The 21,772-nt window shown below is 38.7% G+C and overlaps 1 protein-coding gene across 11 annotated transcripts in view; it reads left to right on the plus strand.

Annotated features, from left to right (window-relative positions):
- Positions 1-21,772, plus strand: part of IQSEC1 (IQ motif and Sec7 domain ArfGEF 1) — a 247,199-nt gene that overhangs the window by 80,894 nt on the left and 144,533 nt on the right. For 3 of the 11 annotated variants that reach the window (XM_015874690.3, XM_085516923.1, XM_085516914.1), the window contains exon 3: positions 21,337-21,423. The exons of 3 other annotated variants lie outside the window; for them this stretch is intronic. In XM_015874690.3, coding sequence (XP_015730176.2) covers positions 21,337-21,423 — 87 coding nt within the window. Of the gene's footprint in view, positions 1-12,890; positions 13,449-21,336; positions 21,424-21,772 lie in introns of those variants that run through there. 5 more of the 11 variants (XM_085516917.1, XM_085516918.1, XM_085516922.1 and 2 more) reach the window with 4 other exon arrangements.

Genomic DNA, 21,772 nt, shown 5'->3' on the forward strand with positions numbered 1-21,772 from the left:
GAGCCATTTTGATATCTTGTGCAGACACATTCACTCAACATATGTTAACTGCACTTCAATATCCAGTGTAGTAACATGTCAGTTATCAGAACACCAGTTGCCTGGGATAAGAGAAACAGTCTTCTGGTGTTTCTTTTTGTGCTATTGGCATAGAACAATAATAGCACTTCAAGGAGTGCTAGGAATTATTTTCTACATATGCTAACCTTGAATTTAAGTTCAAGTCTGAACCACCTGCAGTGATGAGCTGATGTACTTTTTTCAGCCTTAAAAGCCCCCCCTTGTATCAATTCCTGTACATAATTATGCCCTCCAGAGTAGCTGCACACATCAGTAACTAGTATTCACAGATACCTGGAAAGCAGAGATCAGCTCAGAGCTGTTGGCAGATCTGCTCATGTTCTGTTCTTACTATAGGTGACTTGCTCTTGGCATTGAAGTTTCTCCACTGGCCAAAAGCATTCTTGTTGGAACTTAGGTATCTAGAACATTCACTACCTATGTCAAGCTTCTTACCCTTGCTTCTTGTTTTTCCTATTGCTTTTCTCCCCCAAATTAAGCCAGCTGTGCACTGTTGTAAAAGCCCTGTTTTAGGCTGTGGAACAGAGGGGTTCTAGAGGGTCTGGAGCAAACCCAGAGGTTTCAGCTCCTCAGCTGGGAAGTGAGAGGGCTCAGGATCACTGGAGCTGAGCTCCCAGGATTTCTCAGGCTCCTTGCTCTATGTAGTTGGGAAACAACTCAGTGGAGTTTCTGAGGCTGTTTCTTAGTTTGTCCAAGGTGAGATTCTTTTGCTGATCCTGATGTGTTTTGCAGAGAAAATCTGGAAGGGTATTGTTGGGAATGATGTGCACTCTGTACTAATGCCTGAATTGGTACTGCATCCTAAAATGAGAAAGTTTCAACATCGGAGGAGTTTTTATAGAACAAGAACCTTGAAGAGGAGGATTTCTTTTGTTTCAGTCTCAACCCTGAGTGAACTGAAAGTAGGATTATAAGGCTTTTATTACTGATTAAGATTCACTCTTCTATTAGTGAGAAGTAGACTGTTACTCTCTAAGTTGTAACTGCTTTCTTGGAATAACTGTCCTCATTTCCCTGTAATAGTATCAGTACGTAGGAACAGTAATTGTCACATCCTTCTTCAGAACTAAAACAAAAGCGAGACAAGAACAGTGCACAGCCTTGCACTGATCCTTCTGTATTTGCCAAAGTTGAGGGTACTTCCTGATTTTCTGCCAGCCCCTTGGACTTTGTGACTCTTGTCCAGCAAAAGGACCACGGGGTTGGTGCATCCAGGTAATGCCCATGCTCTCATTCCACTAAAAACACAGGCTTATCTGCTCTGTTAAGGAATTGAAATGATTTGTACTCTGAGGTGATCTGTGACATCACAGCTCTGTTCTGTAGAATTTATACTGTTTTTAAGCTCAGCTGAGTTGTCAGCCACAGAAAGATATAAAATAAAAAAAAAAAAATGGTTTGCTGGTTGAGCTAATTCAGATGAGATACCAAAAATTCTGGCTGCTTCTCAAAAAAGCAGAAACCTTTCTGCCTGGGTAGCTCGTGTTGTTGTATTAGGAGGTTATACTGTTCAGTCACTATGGAAATCTCCCAAAACAAGAAAACCTGGCCTTTTGGGTTTCTTTTTTATTTCTGTGTTAAAAGTAGTTCTGTTGTATCTTTCACATGAAATAGGTAGGCTTGAGAATGAAGTGCTTTCAGGGCCCTTTTCCGCAGAGCGCAGTGACCTACAGAAACCAAACAGCAGCAGGAGATTTGACCTGAGCCAGGACCGGACCCGTCATCCCCAGCAGGGAAGTAAGCTTTGCTGGACAGCCTGCTGCTTTTGTTCTTTCTATGGACTTTAAGAAGTCTTAGCAAGTGTTGATTTTGTCCTGTATAAGTAATTTCTATATATCCTTATGATCCTCTACATTGAAAGACATGAGGACTTTTAGAGATTTTAAGTTGTTTTTGTTGAATGTTCACATTCTGAACGGTGCTGGTTCTCTGCCTGGACAAAGCAGAATATGCTTCTAGAAGAAAGCATGCAATGTATGCCACATGCCTCTGATCCATGTTATTATCTTTAATATAACCCCAAAAAAGAGAAAATCCTGGCGTAAAGGAAAAATAGTGCCTCCTGGGGGATGAGTAGTCAGATGTCCAATAAAAAGCTACATTGTTCATCTTAACATTGTCTGAAAACAGCACCCACTAAACTTTTTTTTTTCCTGATGTATTTAAGTTCTGCAATTGAGTGCTTGGTTCCATTTTAGCTTAGCTTAAAACTATTATTTTCTGGAGCATATGTGATTAGAAATGCCTAGCGTCCTATCCAAGTTAAATGGATGCCAATTATTTTTGTTCCAAAAAGAAAAACATGGATGTGTTCATACTTTAAAGATCTCTTCAATATTTTTTTGTAAAGAACAAAAATACACTATGCCATTGAGGCCTGCAAAAGCCTGAACCAGTAGGCATGACTTTCTGAAATTAATCTAGCATCTGAAGCATCCTCCCTAATTATGAAAACAGAATGGATTTACCTGCTATAGCTTTGATCACTGCCTCCAGCTCCATCTGTCATTTGTCCAACTAGTTCAGGTGACATATTGCCTCAGTCCTCATCCATGTCCTTTATGGTCATAGCAGTGATACAAAACACTGCAGATAGTTGTATCTGCAAGTTGCAACCTAATTACCAGGTGAGGAAAGTTTAATAATGAGCTGTCGATGATCCTGATCCTACGAGGAAGAAAAGAGTTGGCCCTGCTGTGAAAAACTTTTTCTCAGAAGGATGGCTGTGCTGGGCAAGACAGCTGCTCCTGCTATTTACTGAAAATAGCTGAAAAATCCCATTTTTTATGAAGTCATTTTGATCAAAGGAGTAGCTTCTGTACAAAGAATGATTAAGTGCGCTGGCCTTCAGCCTGACAAGGTGTGACTAGTGGGATGGAGGGAGGGAGGGAATGCAAAAGGTCAATAGGACTTAGAGTTTTATAGAGAGAGTGAGAGTAATCATTCAGCCTTTCCTGTAATCATAGCTACTGAACAGAAAATGAAGGATGATTAAGAAAATAGAAGTATATTTCCCTGTAAAGCATAATAAAAAAGTTCCAGTGTTCTCCCACAGGGTGTAGTTGAAGTTTGAGTTCATTTAGATTCAGAAGACACAGTCATAGAAAAAAAATTCACCGTATGTTATTAACCTCTAAAACACTCATGTGGTTAGAGAATCACTGAACTGGAAGTTCCTGGAAACTGGGCAAGCACCAGAGTCTGATTGAATCACAGAACTGTTCAAGTTTAAGTGACCTTGGAGGTCATCTGCTCCATCAACCTGCCCAGAGCAGCATCAACACTGAAATCAGACCGGTATGCTGAGGGATTGTCTGGCCAGGTCTTGAGCCTTCAAAGAATTCATAACTGTTTGGGAACTTCTTTGAGTACTTAGTTATCCTTATAGATAAAGCTCTTGCCTTGTTCAGTCTGTACTCACCTGCATCGGCTGGGCGTCTTCTTCCCCAGCTGTGCACTGCAGTGCAGGGCTTGACTCCATCAGTCTTGGTAGCCTCCTTGAAGGTACTGGGAATCTGCTCTCAGTTCCCTCAAATTTTCTTGTCTCTTCACTAATAAATGAATATTTTCTTTGTACCCATCTTTTGTATATTCGTTACTGGTTGGTGATAACTGTGGGCTCCTGGACAAAATGGTCCTTTGGTCTGGCTATGCACAACAGTAGTAAACGTCTCCTGGGATCTCTTTCACTTCCTGTTCATCAAGACATTAATTCTTTCTCAGACCACATCAGGAAAAAAAGTTTGTGTAAATTGTGTTCATTCTTTTTTTCCCATTTTTATGAATTTTTTTAATAGATACAAAATGGCATAAAGATCCTTGGATTTTCAGAACATCCAAGGAAAACGTTATTGGTGTGGTTCCTTTTGACAGTGTTTGCTAACAATCTGCAGTGGTTGCACCAATCTAGGATGAATTTATTTTGTTGAGTGCTGCTCTCTTTTTCAGATGTTTGCATAGAATAGAGACTAATGGGTTTAGACAACCTTATGTTCAAAAGGCTTATGGTTAGAATTCATTATGCTATTTCTGTGGGTTATAGTCTCATAGAATTGCATATTGTATGTAGGAAATCCATTTGAAATTAGTTATGTTTTGAATCCCGGAAAGCCTGAGTAAACTACTCAATAGTAATATATTGTAATTGTTTTATTATATCATAATAGTGTGGAAATAGGGGTGTATACAGCTATGATACGCATATACTGAACTAAAGATATGTTAAATGCTTTCTTTTCATAAGTCACTTAAGTAACATTATAAAGAAAAGCTTTTAAAATTGACTGTGCATTGAGGGGTAGCACTGATGTTATTTTCTCAGGCTACCCTTCTGATTCAGTGCTTGGCTCCGCAAATATCAGCACCAGTCTAGACCTCTTAAAAACGGATGCATTTCATCTGGTATGTGTGTGTTAGGGCCACATTGGGCTCAAGGATTAATGGCAGGTCTTACACCAGAGAGCTAACATCTAATTCCTTTTTTGCTTCCAAGGACACGATCTTTTGGTCTATCTGATCAGTAACTTCAAGAAGGGCAGTATCTTGTTCTTTCTAATACAGCTGTACTATTCAAATGTGGGTAGGGGTCATGTGAAGGAGAATTAAAATGGCATAAACTTACAAGGTTTTTTAATGTATTTATCATTCTAAATGCTGATATCAGAGTTTATGAAGTTGTTTCAAACCATTTCTGCATATAAAATAATAATAATAGGTCCGTGACTCATCCCTGTTCCATCAAACTTTCAGATGTGTTGCCCCTAGGTTGAATTGCTCAATATGTCAAATTTCAACTTGAAATGCAAATGTCTGCTGAAGCATTCCTGCAAAAATGACCCATTTATGTGGATTTAACAGCAGATGTTTGCTAGGAGCTGTGTTATTTGTTTGCATTGCTTGGAAAGGTCATTCAAATTGCTTAAGTATTTGCTGTCAATATCTTATCACTGCATAGGAAGGAAGCAGCAGATTACCCTTTGAAAGAACTTTGTGTAGAGGTTTTTAGGATTCTTCTAGAGGAGCTCAGCTTCAATGATGTGTTCTGCCAAGGTCATTAGTATCCAATATAGTTGCTCTCAAACAGGCTGGCTCAGATGGTGGCTGGCTTCCAAAAACCTCTCAGAGAAGCTGGCCAGCCACTCCAACTCAGGCTGCCTGCGCAAGCAGCTGTTTCACCAGCCTGATGCCTCTGCTGCATTGAGTAGTGCTGGCCAAGTTCACTGAGTCTCTTGCCAGAAAAAGGAACTGGCAAATGGTACTCAAGAGGAATTTTTGTGCTTACAAGTGTGTATTATGTGGTTCTTGTGAGAAAATGACTTTTCTGTGTACAAACTCAAATAGAGTTGTCTTTAAGACCTGAACACCACATGTAGAGCTATTTTATTTCTTAAGGCTTTTGCGGGAGGGCCTTGAGAGGATGGGTACTTGATTTTTTTTATTCTTTTTCATTTAATGTTAATTCACCAAGGAATGTACTATAAACAGTCTCTGTCTGTAGGCATATTAGAAACACTAGATAAAAATATAGGGGAATTAGATTTCCTCTGGGAGTTTTAGACTGTACTGTGCACTTCTGAGAGCTGTTCCTTCTAAAACTGATCTGACTGTAAACTGTAGAATTGTGGAAATACAATAGTGATTCAAGGTAGTGCTGGGAGTTCATCTAGTTATCTCTCTGCCATTCTAAGTTTAGGCAAGGTAAGAAGAACAGAAAAGCAAATGCTAAGACAATGGTGGTGCAGGGGAAATGAAGGAAGCATTACTTGTTGAGTGTGGGATTGACTCTTAGACGAAAGTTGTCATCAAATTCATCGGAGTACTGAATTGTACTGAATGGCCTGCTGCACTAATTTTACATGCCCACTGTGCTGATTACTAGGGTTTTCTCTCAGATGAAATCTTCTTTGCCTTGCTTTCCTCCTGTGTCCTAACTTCAAGTACAGGCTTGCCATCAACTGACTATTCCCCCCTTTTTCCCAGCACTGATCATTTCCATTATTTTCTTTGAGGCCTTTACTTATATGCCGTCAGAGTTGATGGCCCCTGCAGCATCGAACAGCATCAAATTGGTGTTTGCTTCCACATTCTCAGAACTACTGAATGTTTTTGAGAATTCCTTTGGCCTTCCTCTATATTGAAAATGTGTTTTAAAACCTAATGAATTCTATGTGTGATTTAGGGCTGTCTAGGATAATAAGTCGCTTTCTGATGTAGGAAGCTATCGACTGGAGCTTGATGCTGGCAGGTTTCTAGCATTAGATGGTGACCCTGCCCTTTGCCCAACACCAGGGCAGGGCTCCTTTGCACTTCCCATGTTTTTTGCCACAAGCTGTTATCTCCTCATGCAGTCTGTCAAGACCAGTGCCACAAGTTGCTGTGGTTGACTGTCATATAAATGCAGGCAATTGGCCCTGCGATAAATTTGGCGATTTTTTTTTTGCCCCATGAATAGGCTGGAGCAGTTTATGACTCCTTGTGGATGTACAAGTAGATCAATTCAGCCAGCTCATCCTGCTCCTGACACTGTGGGTGCTCCGTTCAGCCCAGCCACTCAGGTACTTCCCAAGCATTTCCAGGGGGTGGGATTAGCACAGCCATAAACACCTATGATCTCCTGAAACACCTAGGATCTCAGCTGTGACTTCTTTACTTTGTGCTCAGGATCTTCTACAAGCTCATGGAGAATGTTAATTGCTGTAAATGCGATGACAATACTTCCATCAGTAATGCAGCCATGAAGTCCCCAACTAGATTTTTTTTATATTTGCCCTGGGGAGAGAGGTGGCATTGGTGTCTTTATTAACATATTGACTTCTCTATTGACAACAGTTGTCTTCAGTCTTGTCTGTTTAATTAATATAATTGATCTGCTGAACATCTAGATAATAATTTTGTGGCAAATATTCCAACTAATCTCGTTATTAAAATTGAGTTTATGCTCCTTGTTGTGAAATCTTTCATGGGACTAGTTGGAAAAGTAATTCCATGACCGTTAACTTGCATTTTTTTTCCATTCATCTAAAATATCTTTTGTGATGGCTTTTTATTAAAACAACCAGGGACAAAATATTAAAGAAGCCTTCACAGTAAAGGAATGCCAAGAAAAAAAATAATCAAGTGGAATCTTATTTTTATGTAGCAAAAATAAAACAAATGATGGAAATGTCAGAATTACATAAGGTCCATTGACTAGCAGCTGAACTCAACAAAATGTAAAGACATAAATAAAGTACATGATGAATATGAATAAAAGATGCAGGAAATACTTCCAAACTTTGATTCTTTTTGGAATTTTATTTTTTTCAAACCCATTTGAATGCTTTTCTGAGAAGACGCTCTGGATTAACTAATTGTTGGATCCATGACTTCTGAAATCTGGGTTAGAGCAGAAATACACATCAAAGGAGGAAAAACATCTGCACCATGAAATGTGGCATCCTGAGCTATAGACGGTCACTTCTTCATCTCTTCTCAAATGACTTATTACATTGCCCATTAGTTTGTTAATGTTAGTGAAATATTTTATGGTGACAGATATGCTTTACTTAGACCAGGAGATGTGCAGGCATTAATTACATTCTGCTCATTGGTATTCATTCTTCTGCTGACATTTATGTGCAATTTTATACCATCCTAAATACTGAAAGGTGTGTGCAGCAGATTTGTCTTTTGTTTTTGTGTTTTCAGTTCTGTTGTCCAAAGCATGATGGAATGAATCTGAACAAATATTTTCTACTTCTATTCCTTCTGTTATTAACTACATGCTATATGTGAAATTAAAAGTAGCAATTAAGAAGCCATCCCAACCCTGGAGAAACTTAATTGCTTTCTAAATACCTATTACAATGTGATTCATTAGCAACGTATGCTTTTATTGAAGAGGACAGCAGCTGTGACCTGATATCAGGAAGCCCAGAAGAGTGACTCAGGCCAAAATTACAGCTCTTACTCTTTGCCCACAACTGTTTCTAGGCTGTATTCCAGGTAGCCCTGCTACCGCTTAGATTTTGTGCAGGAATATTTCTGTCTTGAATTGTTTCTATGCGTTATGATCTGTTATGAGCTATGTTCAAGCCTGCAGCTTTATAGATTTTGATCTATATTTTTTCTCCTATACCTAAAATTAGTCTCCTATTCTATGTTCGGGGAGTAAAGAAGTCTGCAGCACAGTATAAAGTACTGTTTAGCATAACAAACGTGTCTCACAAATATTTACTGTGGGATTAAAAATATTTTCTTAAATTTTAATTTTTCTTCCAGAGCCAATGGCATTTCTGTTAATAATGCATAATGCTGTTGAGAGAGAGGTGTTAAGCTTAAGATGCCTCCAAAAGAGACAAAACTCGGAAGTAGTTCTTTGTGGCTTAAATATTTGTCACTTAGAGAGCTGTACTGAATTGATAATTGCGGTTTGTGCATTTATATTCTGTGGTACTTGTAGATACGCAAAAACAGTTCTCTTCAGGTGTCAGAAGAAAACAACTGATGATTATTTGACAAAGCAATGTTACTTGAATAAGCTGTCTTCAGGTCATCTCTTGTGAAGACTATGTAAATTCTGATGTGATGATCAGAATACGTATATCTTAGTTGGATCTAAAAGCAATTGCTAGTAAAATTGCTGGTAAAGTACCAGAGCAAAGTGTGTCTAGATAAGAATCCTTTTACCATCACAAATCTTTGCTGTTGGATTTCTTGGAAGTCAGTGTTCAAATTGATTGGATTTGTTGTCAGCAGCATACAGAAGCAGCAGAGGTCTTTTGCAGTACTTCTGGCACATCAGCATTTGCAGATCCTATGCCATCTCTTGCTATTCAGCAGGTATTTTATGTCACAAATATTCTTGAACGGGAAACGTACACTGAGCTGTAGCTTAAGTAGTGAATAAAGTTACACTTCATTACTTAGTTCAGAATTTTGCCTTGCCCTAGATAATATTTCAAGGAAAATGGTTAATCTAACAAGCCATATGTGCATCCTGGTTGATAGTACAACACTGCCAGTGGGGTCTGCTGAGCCTGTTGTAGAATGTTCACACAAAGTATGTGCTCTAAATTAAGCAAACACTTCAGTGTATTGCCCCTCTGCCTGCTAGTGTGCTCTAGTGGAAAACATGTGTGATACTCTCAGACTGAGAAGTGTGTTGCTGCCAACTGGACTGATGTCCTTTCGGTGTTGAAGGATTACTAGGAAAAAAAGTGTTTACTTTGCACAGCATGCAGCAGGAAGTTCTCCTCTGGTGTTGTATCTCAGGGGAGGATGTTGCTGATACACGTGGCTTTTCCTGCATCCCACTAGCACTCTCACACATAATTGTATTTGCTACAGTGAAAGAAATGGAATCATATAGTTGAAAGCATATCAAATGTGTGTGAATACACAGGTATCAAGCGTATTTGCACCACTCTGCTTTTCTTTCCAAGTTAGCAAACAAGCAAAATCCTTGGAAAAGTAAGCAGAAAACTGGTGCACCTGTAACAATGAGATACGGTGTTACTTGTAATCCCTGTGTCTGCTGAACTTGGTATTTTGATACTTCCATGTAAATACTGTTTATTAAATAAGAGCTTGATTTCCTTTAGGGAGAAAAGGGTCCTTTTTAGCCATGAGAGGTGCAAGGCAGTTTGAATAGCTTGCAGAGTTCTTACACACAACTTAAAGGAAAGTTGTTTCATGACTTAGAGTCTGTGTTGTCTACCAGTAACAAAAGATACTTCTACTGGGAAAATCAGAGCTTGGATAGAGGGAGAATTTATGATTAAAACTTTCATAACTCGTCTGTGCTGCCAGCAACGGTGACACCTGCAGCTCCCAGCAGTGAGTTAGTGGATTAGTTCCACAGCTGCTGAGCTGCTGCCTCACTGGGCTGGGCTGCATCCAGCAGAAAGGGCGTTGTGGGCAGCTGGGTCCTGAGGGCAGCCTGCAGGCAATGCTGGCTGCTGGGAGAGGGGGCTGGGGGCAAGGGGGTGAAACGGCAGAAGCAGGTTGGAGAAATTCAGTAGACTATGTCTGGGACTGAGCAGCTCAGCGTCTAAAGTGGGACAGGTGTACACCGTACAGTGTGGAAAAGGGGGCTGCTTTATCTTTTACTATGGAAATAATTTTGGTTGTGCAGCTTAATGCTTCTTTTACTAGTCTCTGAAGCAAAGAAGCAAATGCTAGCAGGGATAGCCCCGCTTTGGCTTTCATCCCTCAGAGGAGCAGTAAGTCAGCGCTGTCCCCTCAGCATGCTGAGGTAGTTCTACCATCGTGCAGCCTAATATTAAAGATTTTTAAGGTAAGGCATAGGAAATATCTCATTAACATGCTGTAACGAGGCACTTGTTAGCACTCTGTTTCGGGATCTGGAAGTGCACCTTTCCCTGCTCCAGGAGCAGGCCAGGATGTGGATGCTGCCAGGAGCACTTGGCGAGAAGCAGTTCACCGCCACCTCCGGGCACACAGCGGGCTGGCACTGGCCTGGCAGGACAGCATGCAGTAAAGCGGTCACTTACATAATGGTGCTGACCCTCAGTGAATCATAGAGCTGTGTGACTTGGCAAGCAGAGAGAAATGGGGACTCCTGAGCCTCCCTGCCGCTGGGGAGCTCTGTTGCAGGTCCCTGTTTGAGCACTCACAGGAACACTGAAGCTTAAAAAGGAGGCACTGAACTTTGTCCAGTCTGTGTGCAGTCTGTATTTTTCTGAAGCCACAGCAGTATTTCTTGGTGGCGATGTTTAGATAATGTCCCTGATGTCCAGAATACTGATTAGTCTTAAAAATGTAAGGTAGCGTTTGGGACCATGATAATGAAGACTAACAGGAAAAGGTCTGTATTTAATTTGCTGAGAAGTATTTCTGGAAGAAGAAGTGGGAAGGGATCTTAAAAACAAAGAACCGGAGTCTGATAGAAATACTATTGTAAAGCAAACAAGGTAGAATATGGTAATAGGCAACACAGCTGCTTCTAATCACTCTAATGATTAGAATCTAGAGATCAAAATCAGGTTTTATAAGGCTTTGTCCAAGTCCAAGCTGAGAAGTCTGTATATCCTCCACCTTGCATGATAGCGGTGATTAAGCTGCTCAATATTAGACTATGCTGGGAAGCCATTTTATGGGACTCTTTATGCAGAGGTTGTATTTTCCTAACAGACATCTATTTTTGTGATGTACTGGTTGTTGTTAAAGGGCATTAGCTCTGATATACAATTTCACAGTACTTAAGCACCTCTTAAAATTGTTCAGTCTCTTCAGTACTTTGTATTAGGATCTGCTAAAAATAAGGTAGTACTCAAATCCCAAAGAGATTTCTGGAAAATTGTAAAATACCTTCAGCTATTCTCTGTGCAATAGGCAAAAACATTTGCCTTAATCTGTGGAAATGATTGTTAACTTGCAAAGTTAGCACATTGTAAGCAGTCATATTACTCTCTTGCAGTGCTGTCCATGTGTGTATCAAGGTCTGGCTGCTTTAAATCAGGCTTGCGTTGTGGAATGGGGCATTTTTCTAGGGGACCTGATCCAAGCCATGAGCCTGTGTGAGTTAGTTACAGGATTAGGCCCAAAGTGAAGGTTTTGTGAGCATCATAAATCTGTTTTGGAATTTGCCATGTTTCTCTGCTGTGTGGGGCAGTGTCACATCGAGTCTATGGTTAGATAAATGTGGCTTAACCTGAATACCATAGGGGGTACCTGTTGGTGCAGCATGCACATTTGCAGTCTCTTTTAAATCACTTTTGAACACAGACCATCAGAAATGCTTTACCATTTTATTATGTTTGTTGCATGAATTAGCAGCATCTCTGACAATTCTTGCTTCTCTTTAGCCTGGGGAATGTTATAGGTAATGCTATGATAAGTAGCATTTGGTCAACCACCTGCTCTCTCTTATTCTGGAAATATTACAATTGGCTATGGAACAACTATGAACTGATCATTTGACCATGGCAAATCAGCTGCCCTCATCAGTGTGTTCTGGTATATATTTAACTTAATAATGTGAGCAGATGGTCATTATATTGATTCATGAAGCAAGGGAGACAGCGTGGCTGTCTTGATAATGTAAGCATCAGAGTGGGGCAATAAGCAAGGGAAGGAAAAAGAGTAATTTCTTTGCTTTTCTGATGGACACAGGACAACCACATACAGCAATTAAATAAAGGCAAGAATGTGACTCCTCAAGCCTGTACATCTCTTATCTGCAGATAGCTGCTGCTAGTGCACAGGAACACTGCTGCTGAAATTCTTGCATCATTGATGTTGCTTTTAAAAAATTAAATGAAAAAAACAGTGGGGAGGAACAGTATCTTATAGAGTTATTAACCTTCTCACTCTGCCACTGCTAATAGTGACAAGTCTTTTGATGAAATATTGCAGGGAAAATGTCATTTAAGTAGTCATTGAGTGATTTTTGCAAACAACTACTTTGCTTGTCATCCCATTAAATGTGGTATAACTGGATTTAATCAAGCTAATTCTATAAAGTATTCAGCAACTTCCCTGTTAGCTAACCTAGTAAGTTCACAAATTCCCAGCTTGCATCCGCTCAAAGGAATAGCTTGATTTAGTTCTTCATCTTGTAATTTCCACATGAGAAATAGCATACACAGAAGAGCATTCTCCTGAGCAGGAGTTTAATCTCGTATTTTGGTTCCTGTTTCTCCCTGTTGCTGATTAGCTTTGCTGTCTTATCGGTTTATGTCATAGTATGTGACTATAAATTGACTTTGCAGTGAGGAGGGAATTTGCTTCGTCTTCACAGATGCTGCTGTTACCATGGAGATAAAAGGACCAATGGCCTTTTCTTGGTTTGGACTGTACTACAGTGTTCATACAGAGACGGTGCATTCGAAAATGCACCATTTGGTGCTTTCAAATTTCAGTCTGAATATCAAATGAGGAAGCATATTGTTTTTTCTTGGTGATGAAGTTAAATAATAAATACAGATCTGGGACTTTTTTCAGAAGCAGAAAACAAGTCTATCAGGAATGTGAAAACAATGTGGCTGGTTTGTGCTTGCTGAACCTCCTCTCTGGGAAAAACCTTTTGGCTTTGCAAAATATAACCCTGTAGAGCCTTTGGGTTTATCTGATGCGGTGTTTGGGGCTGGTTACATCACCAGCTTACTTATCTGTGATGTTCCACCATGGCTGATCGTGAATGAGCGTGCAAAACTGTGAATGTAATTTTTTTTTTTTTCCTTAAGAAAGCTTTTCTACCTCAGATTGCCTGAAAGAAAATATAAATACCAAATCCACAACACATTCAAGGATGGCTTGCAGAAGGTGTTATTTGTGAGTACCTTTTCCTTCTTCATCTGTCATCACGTCTCTGATATCTGTGTTGAGGATTCCAGAAGTGGGAGTAGTGATCAGTTTATTGTTTGGTAGGTTTCTTTCCATGAACCATTTTTAGGGTGTTACCTTTTTTAGCAGATGAATGATCTGTATTTTAGAAATACACGGGCTGTGTTTATGTATATAGATATTTAAAAATTTAACCTAGTGAGAGTGAATAAGCCGATATTTAGCAGTGGGAAAAGCAAAGATGAAAAGGAAAAAACAATACTTTGCATAAAAACAATATAGGATGATAGGATGAGTCGAGAATCTCTTCCATTTTGCTTTAATGATTTGTCATATAAAAGTGTAATCTGTCTTTTAAATATATAGATAGTAATGAAAAGGAATGTATTACAGCCTTGAGCAATATCCTATCAATAAAGCAATATACTGGTTTGGTTTTGTTGCTATGCGTGCTTGCTTATATCTTAAAGGTGCATCATTTGCTTATTATTTACTTGAGCAGTTTCACAAGCATTGCAATCAGCAGAGCTGGAGTTTAATGTTTTGTTCATTTAATGCAGCGCAGCAGCTCTTCACATGAGCTGTCACGTTTGGCAGAATGGCTCAGAGCTTATCCACTTGTAGGCAGAGGAAGGGCGATGCTGAAGTTGGATCGTGCTTGTGGTGTCAGCGTCAGGCTACATACAGAAATCACAAGGGGTAGTTTTGCTTGGCTGAATTCTGGTGGCTCCACATGGCTCTCTGGGCTCTCAAAACATGCTGCAATATTGTCTTAATTCCAATAGAAATTGTGGAAGTGTGCAGTTAAGTTGTTCTTTGCCACCCACCCTCACTACTATCAGTGCTTCACTATTAATCCACTGTTTTGAAATGGCCGTAGGTGTTATTTGTGCTTATGAACTCTAGTTGATCCTCTGCATAGAGGGTTACATGTAGTGTTTCCCAGGGATCGTGCACGAAGCAGATGCAGCTGTCATCTGTAGCTGCTCTCTGTTTTTGGGTAGCAGCTGAGGGTCCGAACTGAGTAAATCTATTTCACATTCAGTAGCCCTGTCCGCATGCAGTCATAGTAAATTCAGCCATTCATGAGTAAACTGCTTGAAATGAGTACTGAAAGAGTATTGAAATTTGTTCTTACATGTTCTTTAGCCTGTTGTTTTACAGAGGTGGCATGAATGGTTGTGTTGAAATGCTTGAAAATGAGGGTAAACTTGGAGCCCTACACTGGAAATCCAAACAAGAAAAGTGAAGTTGGAAAACAGGTTGTAGTCTTCACAATGTGTACAGATCAGCTTTGAAAATAATGTCACGTGTTTATACAAGGGAGAAGTAATTTGTGTTAGACTCTGTTGTTCTATGGCTTCTGGTATTTGGGGGTTTTGAAACAGAATTTCTTATAGCGTTTATCACGTGTTGCTAAAGAATATTTCAGCTCTATAGTAACATTCCACACATTCGTAGAACCACTTTGTGCTATAGTTCCTCTGTTACTGTTTATGTTTGGTATCTTATACTTGCCTTGTAGAAAACAAGGCATGAATTATGTCTTATTCTGTATCACAACTCCTCCATTAGAAAATAAATGTTGATGACTGACTAGACTTTTAGGTCTGTTGTAGAACTGACACCATAGTGTCTGTGCATCGGTGCATAAATGCTTCATGTTCTTTAAAACTGATCAGTTCCAAACTGAAATGAAATATGCTAACGAGGTTGGCTTCAACAGCTCTTTAATATGTGGGTTAGTTTTGAGATGAAACCTTAGATAAATCTGTTGACATGCTAATAATATAAACTAGTGGCTTTTGCAATTTAAAATGTAAGATGCGTCTTTTTATGCTTCAGATATAAAATACAGGGAAAAAATATCTATTTTTTAGACCAGCAATAATGTCAAACTACTGGGATTAGCAAAAATAATACTTTTCAGATGCTATGCAGAGTAGAACGTGCCATTGTGCCACTGGTACAAGTAAAGGGATTTGCATTGCTGTAAAATTCTTATGCTGTATCTATTTAATTTCATTCTTTGCACATTGGTTTTCCATTTTTTTGTGAGTATGAGGTTCATTGTTTATAGATGTGATTTCATGTTTAGTTTTACTCTGAAATTATAGATGGGGTTCTGTTTAGTAGTGTGAGTTGCAGTTTCGTCAGAAAATCTTGAACCTTTTTACTTACAATGAAGCAAAAGGTGTGGAAAAGATGCAATCTTCTAATTTCATTTAAAATATTATCATCTTTCCATCATATGCAGCTTCATGTATCTTTGTTCTGTTTCATTTCATGTTTTGGATTGTATGATTTTTTTTTCTCCAAATTTTAAATGTGACCAGTAAGCAAAACTTGTACAGGTGCATTTTATTTGGAATGTCAAAGTCTGCACATCACTGCTCAGAACAGATTTCTTGCATTAAGAGTTAGTGAAAAGGAAAATAAATGATCTTAATTGTATTTGTCTATAGATTAACAGTCTTAATTAAGTTCACCCTAGATACAGCTAACCTACTATTGGAGACTGCCTATAAATTGTGTATTGGCCAGGATGTAAAAGAATCACCTAATGCCTGTTTATTGGGTTATATAGGCTAATACTTCATTTTCATGAAACCAGAAATTAATTATTGTTTATAAGATAATTATCTGTAATGTTAATAAGCATAAGGATGGGGTAGAAATATGACATTTCTTGTTCTCTGAAGAGATGATTATTTTCAGGCCCTTGTGATGGATGAGAGGTCAGTGAAAGAATACTTAATTTTTTATTTTTTAAATCCAGCTGTGGACATTCAAGTTGGAAATAGGTAAGGAGTGACATTGCTCCAAACAAGAACCTCTCAGTTTATATTTATATTGTAACTTGTACAAATGATGATATTTCATCATTTTGATGACAATTGATTTTATGTATTCTTATGCAAAATTCAGCAGTTTGTACTCTAACCTACATGTACTGAACTCTTACAGCTATAGATTTTTTTGAATGTTATTGATGCCAAGTAAAACTATCTCTGCTTTTTATTAAGAAAATCCTATCCTGTATTGCTTCAGTTAGTTTACGTGACAACCGCATGGTGAGCAGGGAGGGAAGAAGGGAGATGCCAATACTGCAGACCTAGAGCATATGGTTGTGCTGTTATGTTGGCATTCACTGGGCATGGATCTTGTTACCTTCCGGTGAGATATGCATCTTAAGTTGCATCTTAGTGGATGTGTCTGCAGACAGCTGAGATCTAACTCAGACTGAGGAGCTGGTATGAGCTGCTATATAAAACTATCGGCTGTTTTCTCTGCACAATGAATTTCTGAAGGGAAAAAGAAAAAAGAAAAAAGAAAAAAAGAAAAAAAAAGTTGTCATGTGGGAACAATTAACACACTGAAAGCATTTCCAGAGTGATTAACCAAATGTTAATTAAGAAATACTTAAGAAGAGTTGATATGAGCCCTTATTACTGTGCTTTTGGTTTTTGACTGTACTTTTGGAAGTCAGTTACTATATTTCAAATATTATTTTTTGCCACAGAAATTATCAGGTTCATCATAGAGGAGCAGGACAGATTTTACTATCTTATAAATGTGATCTTTTCTAATCTCAGCTGTAACCTTAACTCTGGATTGAAGTGGTAAATATTATCAGCTTGTAATGGAAAGTTATTCTTCATCAGCTTAAAATGGAATTAAAATGAAAGCATTTCTTATATTGCTGTGTAGGCATGAATCCAATCAAATAAATCATTGTACTGTGAGCTGCCTCAGATGGCACTGGAGCAAATGGCCCTATACAGCAGATCTGCTGTTTGCAAGCTAATTTAAAAATGGCTGTGTGTTACCTAGCGCCAGGTATACAGATTGCATTAGGCAGCACGAGAGGCTGTTCTGGTGTGAATTTTAGGTGGTATTTATACATAGTCATTAACATGCAGCACTTGGTGAAAAGATATACCAGAAGAAAGGGAAGAATATTGGCAGATGGAGGTGACAGATTGTTGTATCATAAAAAGAAGAGGAATAGCATGTGGAGTAATAGGGCTACAGAAAATTACAGTAGTTAAGATGACCAAACATACCTACTGGTGCTGTGTCAGATTGTCAGCTTAACATAGGACTGTATTAGGAAGAAATGTTTTTCTTAATACAGCTTCTCTAATTATTGGTGACTCAACTGTATCTTAATGTCTATGTACGTGTACCACCTAAGAAAATCTGTTTGAAAGCTGAAAATACTGTTAGGAAGAAGTTCCGTGATAGTAACAGTGTAATAATTCTATCAAATTTTTCAGATGTTATATGCAGTTAGAATAAAGCAGCAGTAAAACAGAAAGGGTAGGATATCCTATCCTGCAGTAAGTACCATATGCAAGTGAGAGTCAGAAGGAGGAGCCTTCTCTGGGATCCTGGTGCTTCACTGGGTTGATGCAATGATTGCTGCTACCAGTGGCATGGCAGCAGTGTTTTTGTCCTGCAAAGAGCTCCCTTGGAAAAAAGACTGTTAAAGCAGAAGGGTTTCTAAGTTCACAGCTGGATTTTCTGTTTTCCTTGGTTGTTGTAAAGCCAATACTTAGAAATACCTCTACCGTGTTTAGGAGGGTCATTGGTGATTGTAGCAGAAAATGAAAATCTGTTGCCATGTAGTTATAGCTTTACTTGATTGAGGTCATTTTAATTTGTGTGTCTAAACAAGACTGTAGTGCCAAAAATAGAAAAGGATGTTTTTGTTCAGCTGATGAATACAAAAGTGATCTTAAAATGAGCAGCTTCCAATGGCAAGTACAATAATTTGTAATGGAGATAAAGGAACAGGTAAACCTCCTTTGGGTCTGCTTGCTAACATTGTAGATTGGACTTGTTTAATGTTGGTATCTTGAAGAAAATGTGATTTCAGGATTTTATCATGCTATAATAGAAGTTATTTTGGAATTAGTTCTGTTTATACTGTGTCAGTAGTGTGTTCTCAATAGAACTAAGAAATGAACTTTTAAACTGACAAGAGGTTATCTGTCCATGAGAATGTGGGGAGAGCTGGAGGAAACTGCCTGCAAATGGGAAATGGCAAATCTTCCATGGGATGTTGCAGTGATGTTTTAGAAACTGAAATCACCAGAAACAGCGTTCATCAATTTAGTCATTTGTCTTGTGTCACTTCTGAAGCATCTCTCCTCTATTTCTAATTTTAAATCACCTTTTTAGATGTCTCTGAGACTGCCAGCAGTGATGTGATGGTAATCACTTCTCCAAACTATTTACATTTATTTCTTATGATGTTTTCAGGTGTTATGACTTAAATCAATTCTATTTTGAGTGCAAACTTGTGTTGAAGGCTGATTGAAACATCAATCTTTTATAAGTTTTTAGAGGCTCTCTTTCTTACAAAAGCTAAGTTGAAACTGAACTGATACAATCCAGAGGAGAAAATAAATGAATGTATTTTTAGCATGTGACTAAAGATACAAAATGCCACATGCAGATATTATCATGTGCCAGCAGAGAGTAGGTTTGCTTTGGGTAAAATTAGTATGCTGACGGGGCTGTAAGCCTGAGCTTTGTCTGTTATCAGACTGCCTGGGCATCAGTCAGTAGAACTGAGAACCAAAATGCTGGGTCATGATAACTCCTGAATTTTACAGTCCAAACCTCATGTCTGCTTTTGTAACTGGCTGGATAAGAGTCTATCTCTGAACACACTGAGAAATGGCTGAAATCTAACTTCACATACTGAACATATGTCTTTAACATCTGGGGTATTCTTGTTGGAAGAAAGCAGTATGTGGTAACTTAATTACAAGTCTGCAGTTGAATGTTTTGTCATCTGTTTTTTCTGTTCTATACCTTCATCTGTAAGGCAGCGGAGTGCCAGTGTAGTTACTATCTGACAAACCTATAGCACTTCTCATTTGCTGTCAAGGTGACTGGACTTTTGCATTTCCACTGCACCTTCGAAAAGAAACTCAAAGCAGTTGAGCTCCTAAGCAGTCTTGTGCACTGGGTGAGTATTAACCTTAACTGCAAATGAGGAAGCTCAGATTCCAGAGAGAACTTATATTTTTGAACCTAGAAAGTGAGAGCAGGACACCCTTCTGGACAGAATCTTACTGGGATAGCCAGTAAGTTCAAAATATTTCATTGCATGGAGCTGAATACAGACTGATTCATTCATGTCTTGACTGGTTTATTCTCTGAAGGAGGAGATACTACTGATGGAAATGGAAAGTTTGGTCTAGGGATGAAAAAAAAAAAAAAAAGAAAGGGGGTGGGTGGGGAGGGAAGAGAGGTCTGGGGCATCTTCATGTTGATCTCTACCAAAAACCTTAGGTATTCCCAAAGCAGGGAGCAGTGATTTCATCAGTGTGATCAGTTTCTCTACCCAATGTGAGGCTTTATCATACAAGGCGCGATGATAATGTACTAACCTGGTTCTGTGACTTGTGTGGAGCAGCTTGTGTGAATATCGTGTTTTTCTTGTCAGAAAATGTTACTCTTCCATGTTTGAACTGCTTCTATCATGGTCCATCAATGTTTTTGACAGCATTGTCTATCTTCTTTTAGAATTATTAAGGTCTTCTTTCCAAGTGGCGTGAGGGTGCCACCATTGCGCTTGCCAGGTGTTAGCAGGGTATGTCCCATGATGGCAGTCTGCCTAATGACTGAATTCAGTTGCCACTTTGTTTCCTAAAGCTCAGATACTTTATAGGAGTTCCCATCAGTTGTCATCTTTAAACAGAAAATCCAGCTCATCTTGGCCTTGCAATTGCTGACACAACATAGGCAATAGAATCAGAACTGGTTGACCTTATGGGGTTTCTTTTTTTATGAAAGGATTAGTAACTAATGCCTTTCTCGAAAGGGCTCACTTCTTTTGCATAACCATGCTGCTTGATCTTATGAAAGAGTGATCTCACAGGACTATGCTTTAAGCCTCAGGGATCCAGAACAATCAAAATCAATCTTCTGAAACATTTGTCAAGATGCCAGGCAAAAAAACAAGGCAGGATGGAAATGTATGTGCCACGCACACATTCTCTGTTAAATGGTGTTTGGATTCTTTTGACTCTAAATGAGGATTTTCAGTTTAAAGGTTATTTCGTCCACATGTTGGCACTGCAGGAGTTAGGAAATAATGATCTAAATTGTATGATTTCATAGAAGAGTGCTGTGTCTTAAGAAACTTGATTAGGTGGTTTTATCATGGATGACCTACTGTGCTAAACCTTGTTTAATGCTTCTGAGCAAAAACATCAACAATGCTAAGTGTACTGTGTCGCTTAAAGACTGTCTAAGCCTTACTTCAGATGTGATGCCTTGTATCATTTTGCAGCTCTGCATTAATTCGAAGCATGCCAATTATCTCGGGTGTAGGATATTTCTTTGTGTTTTTTCTCATGTTTTGACATGACATGACATCACTTAAATTGTATTGCGCCTTTCAGAATATTGCTTAAAACTTGGGTGAAGCTGAAATTCTTTCAAATTTGTAAGTGATGTATTGCAATGTGCGTATAATTGCTGGGCCTGAAGAAAGCTTTTGTCCTTACTCATCTCATTGTACCTCCTCATGCTTAAGCATTGTGTTTGAAATGCCATTAACAAAGAAACAGCTTGACTGGTGCAGAGTAACATGCAAGTCTGAAGTTCCATTTCCATTTGAATTTTAACCCTCAGTGTTTATCTTTTGCCTCTGTTCCGTACAGCAAGGCAAAAAATTAAGTCTTAAATTGGCATTTTATTTTTGTGTTGCGACAAAACTTTGATTCTTCATTGCAACAGTTCATCCCTATCATTCTCAATGTCTGTATTTAAAGTAGGGGACTATTTCCCTCTTCATTTCCTGGGATTCAAAATTGACAGCTGTATTTCAAATTTCATTCAAACTTAACAGGATTTTCAATTATACTTATTAGCACCTGTTTTTCCCTAAAAAGCCCCTTTCTAAACACTTGGTGTTTTGACTTTGTGTTTTTCCTTGTGTCGTAGGTCTTTAAATACTCTGCACCAGTTTTGCTGTCCAGCTCCATTGTACCATACCCAGCTAGCAGTCCCTGCCACACACTCAGAGTACAGGTAAGAGTAGATATGATCCACCCACCTGCTTCTTTGGAAGAGAGATCCAATGGTACGATTTGACAGAAGGAGAGGAATGGCAGTTTGTTTGAAAGCATAAAATGAATAAATTAAGAATTGAGTACTAAGAAAATATCTCAAACAAATTTTTGACATCTCAAGGGATAGGGCTATTTGCTTATCTTAAGCACATTTAATTAGATTGTAAAATGGGTTTCATGCGCTTTTAAGAGGCATGTCTCCCTAGACTCTTGGAAAGATACAGACTTTTTGAAAGACAGGAGCAAGATAATTATAGGTTTATTTCTCACAAAACTAACATCTCAAGGCACTGAGATTTTCACATAGT

Source organism: Coturnix japonica, chromosome 15, assembly GCF_054131305.1.
Source record: "Coturnix japonica strain WE chromosome 15, WE-NBRP24, whole genome shotgun sequence".
NCBI lineage: Eukaryota > Metazoa > Chordata > Aves > Galliformes > Phasianidae > Coturnix > Coturnix japonica.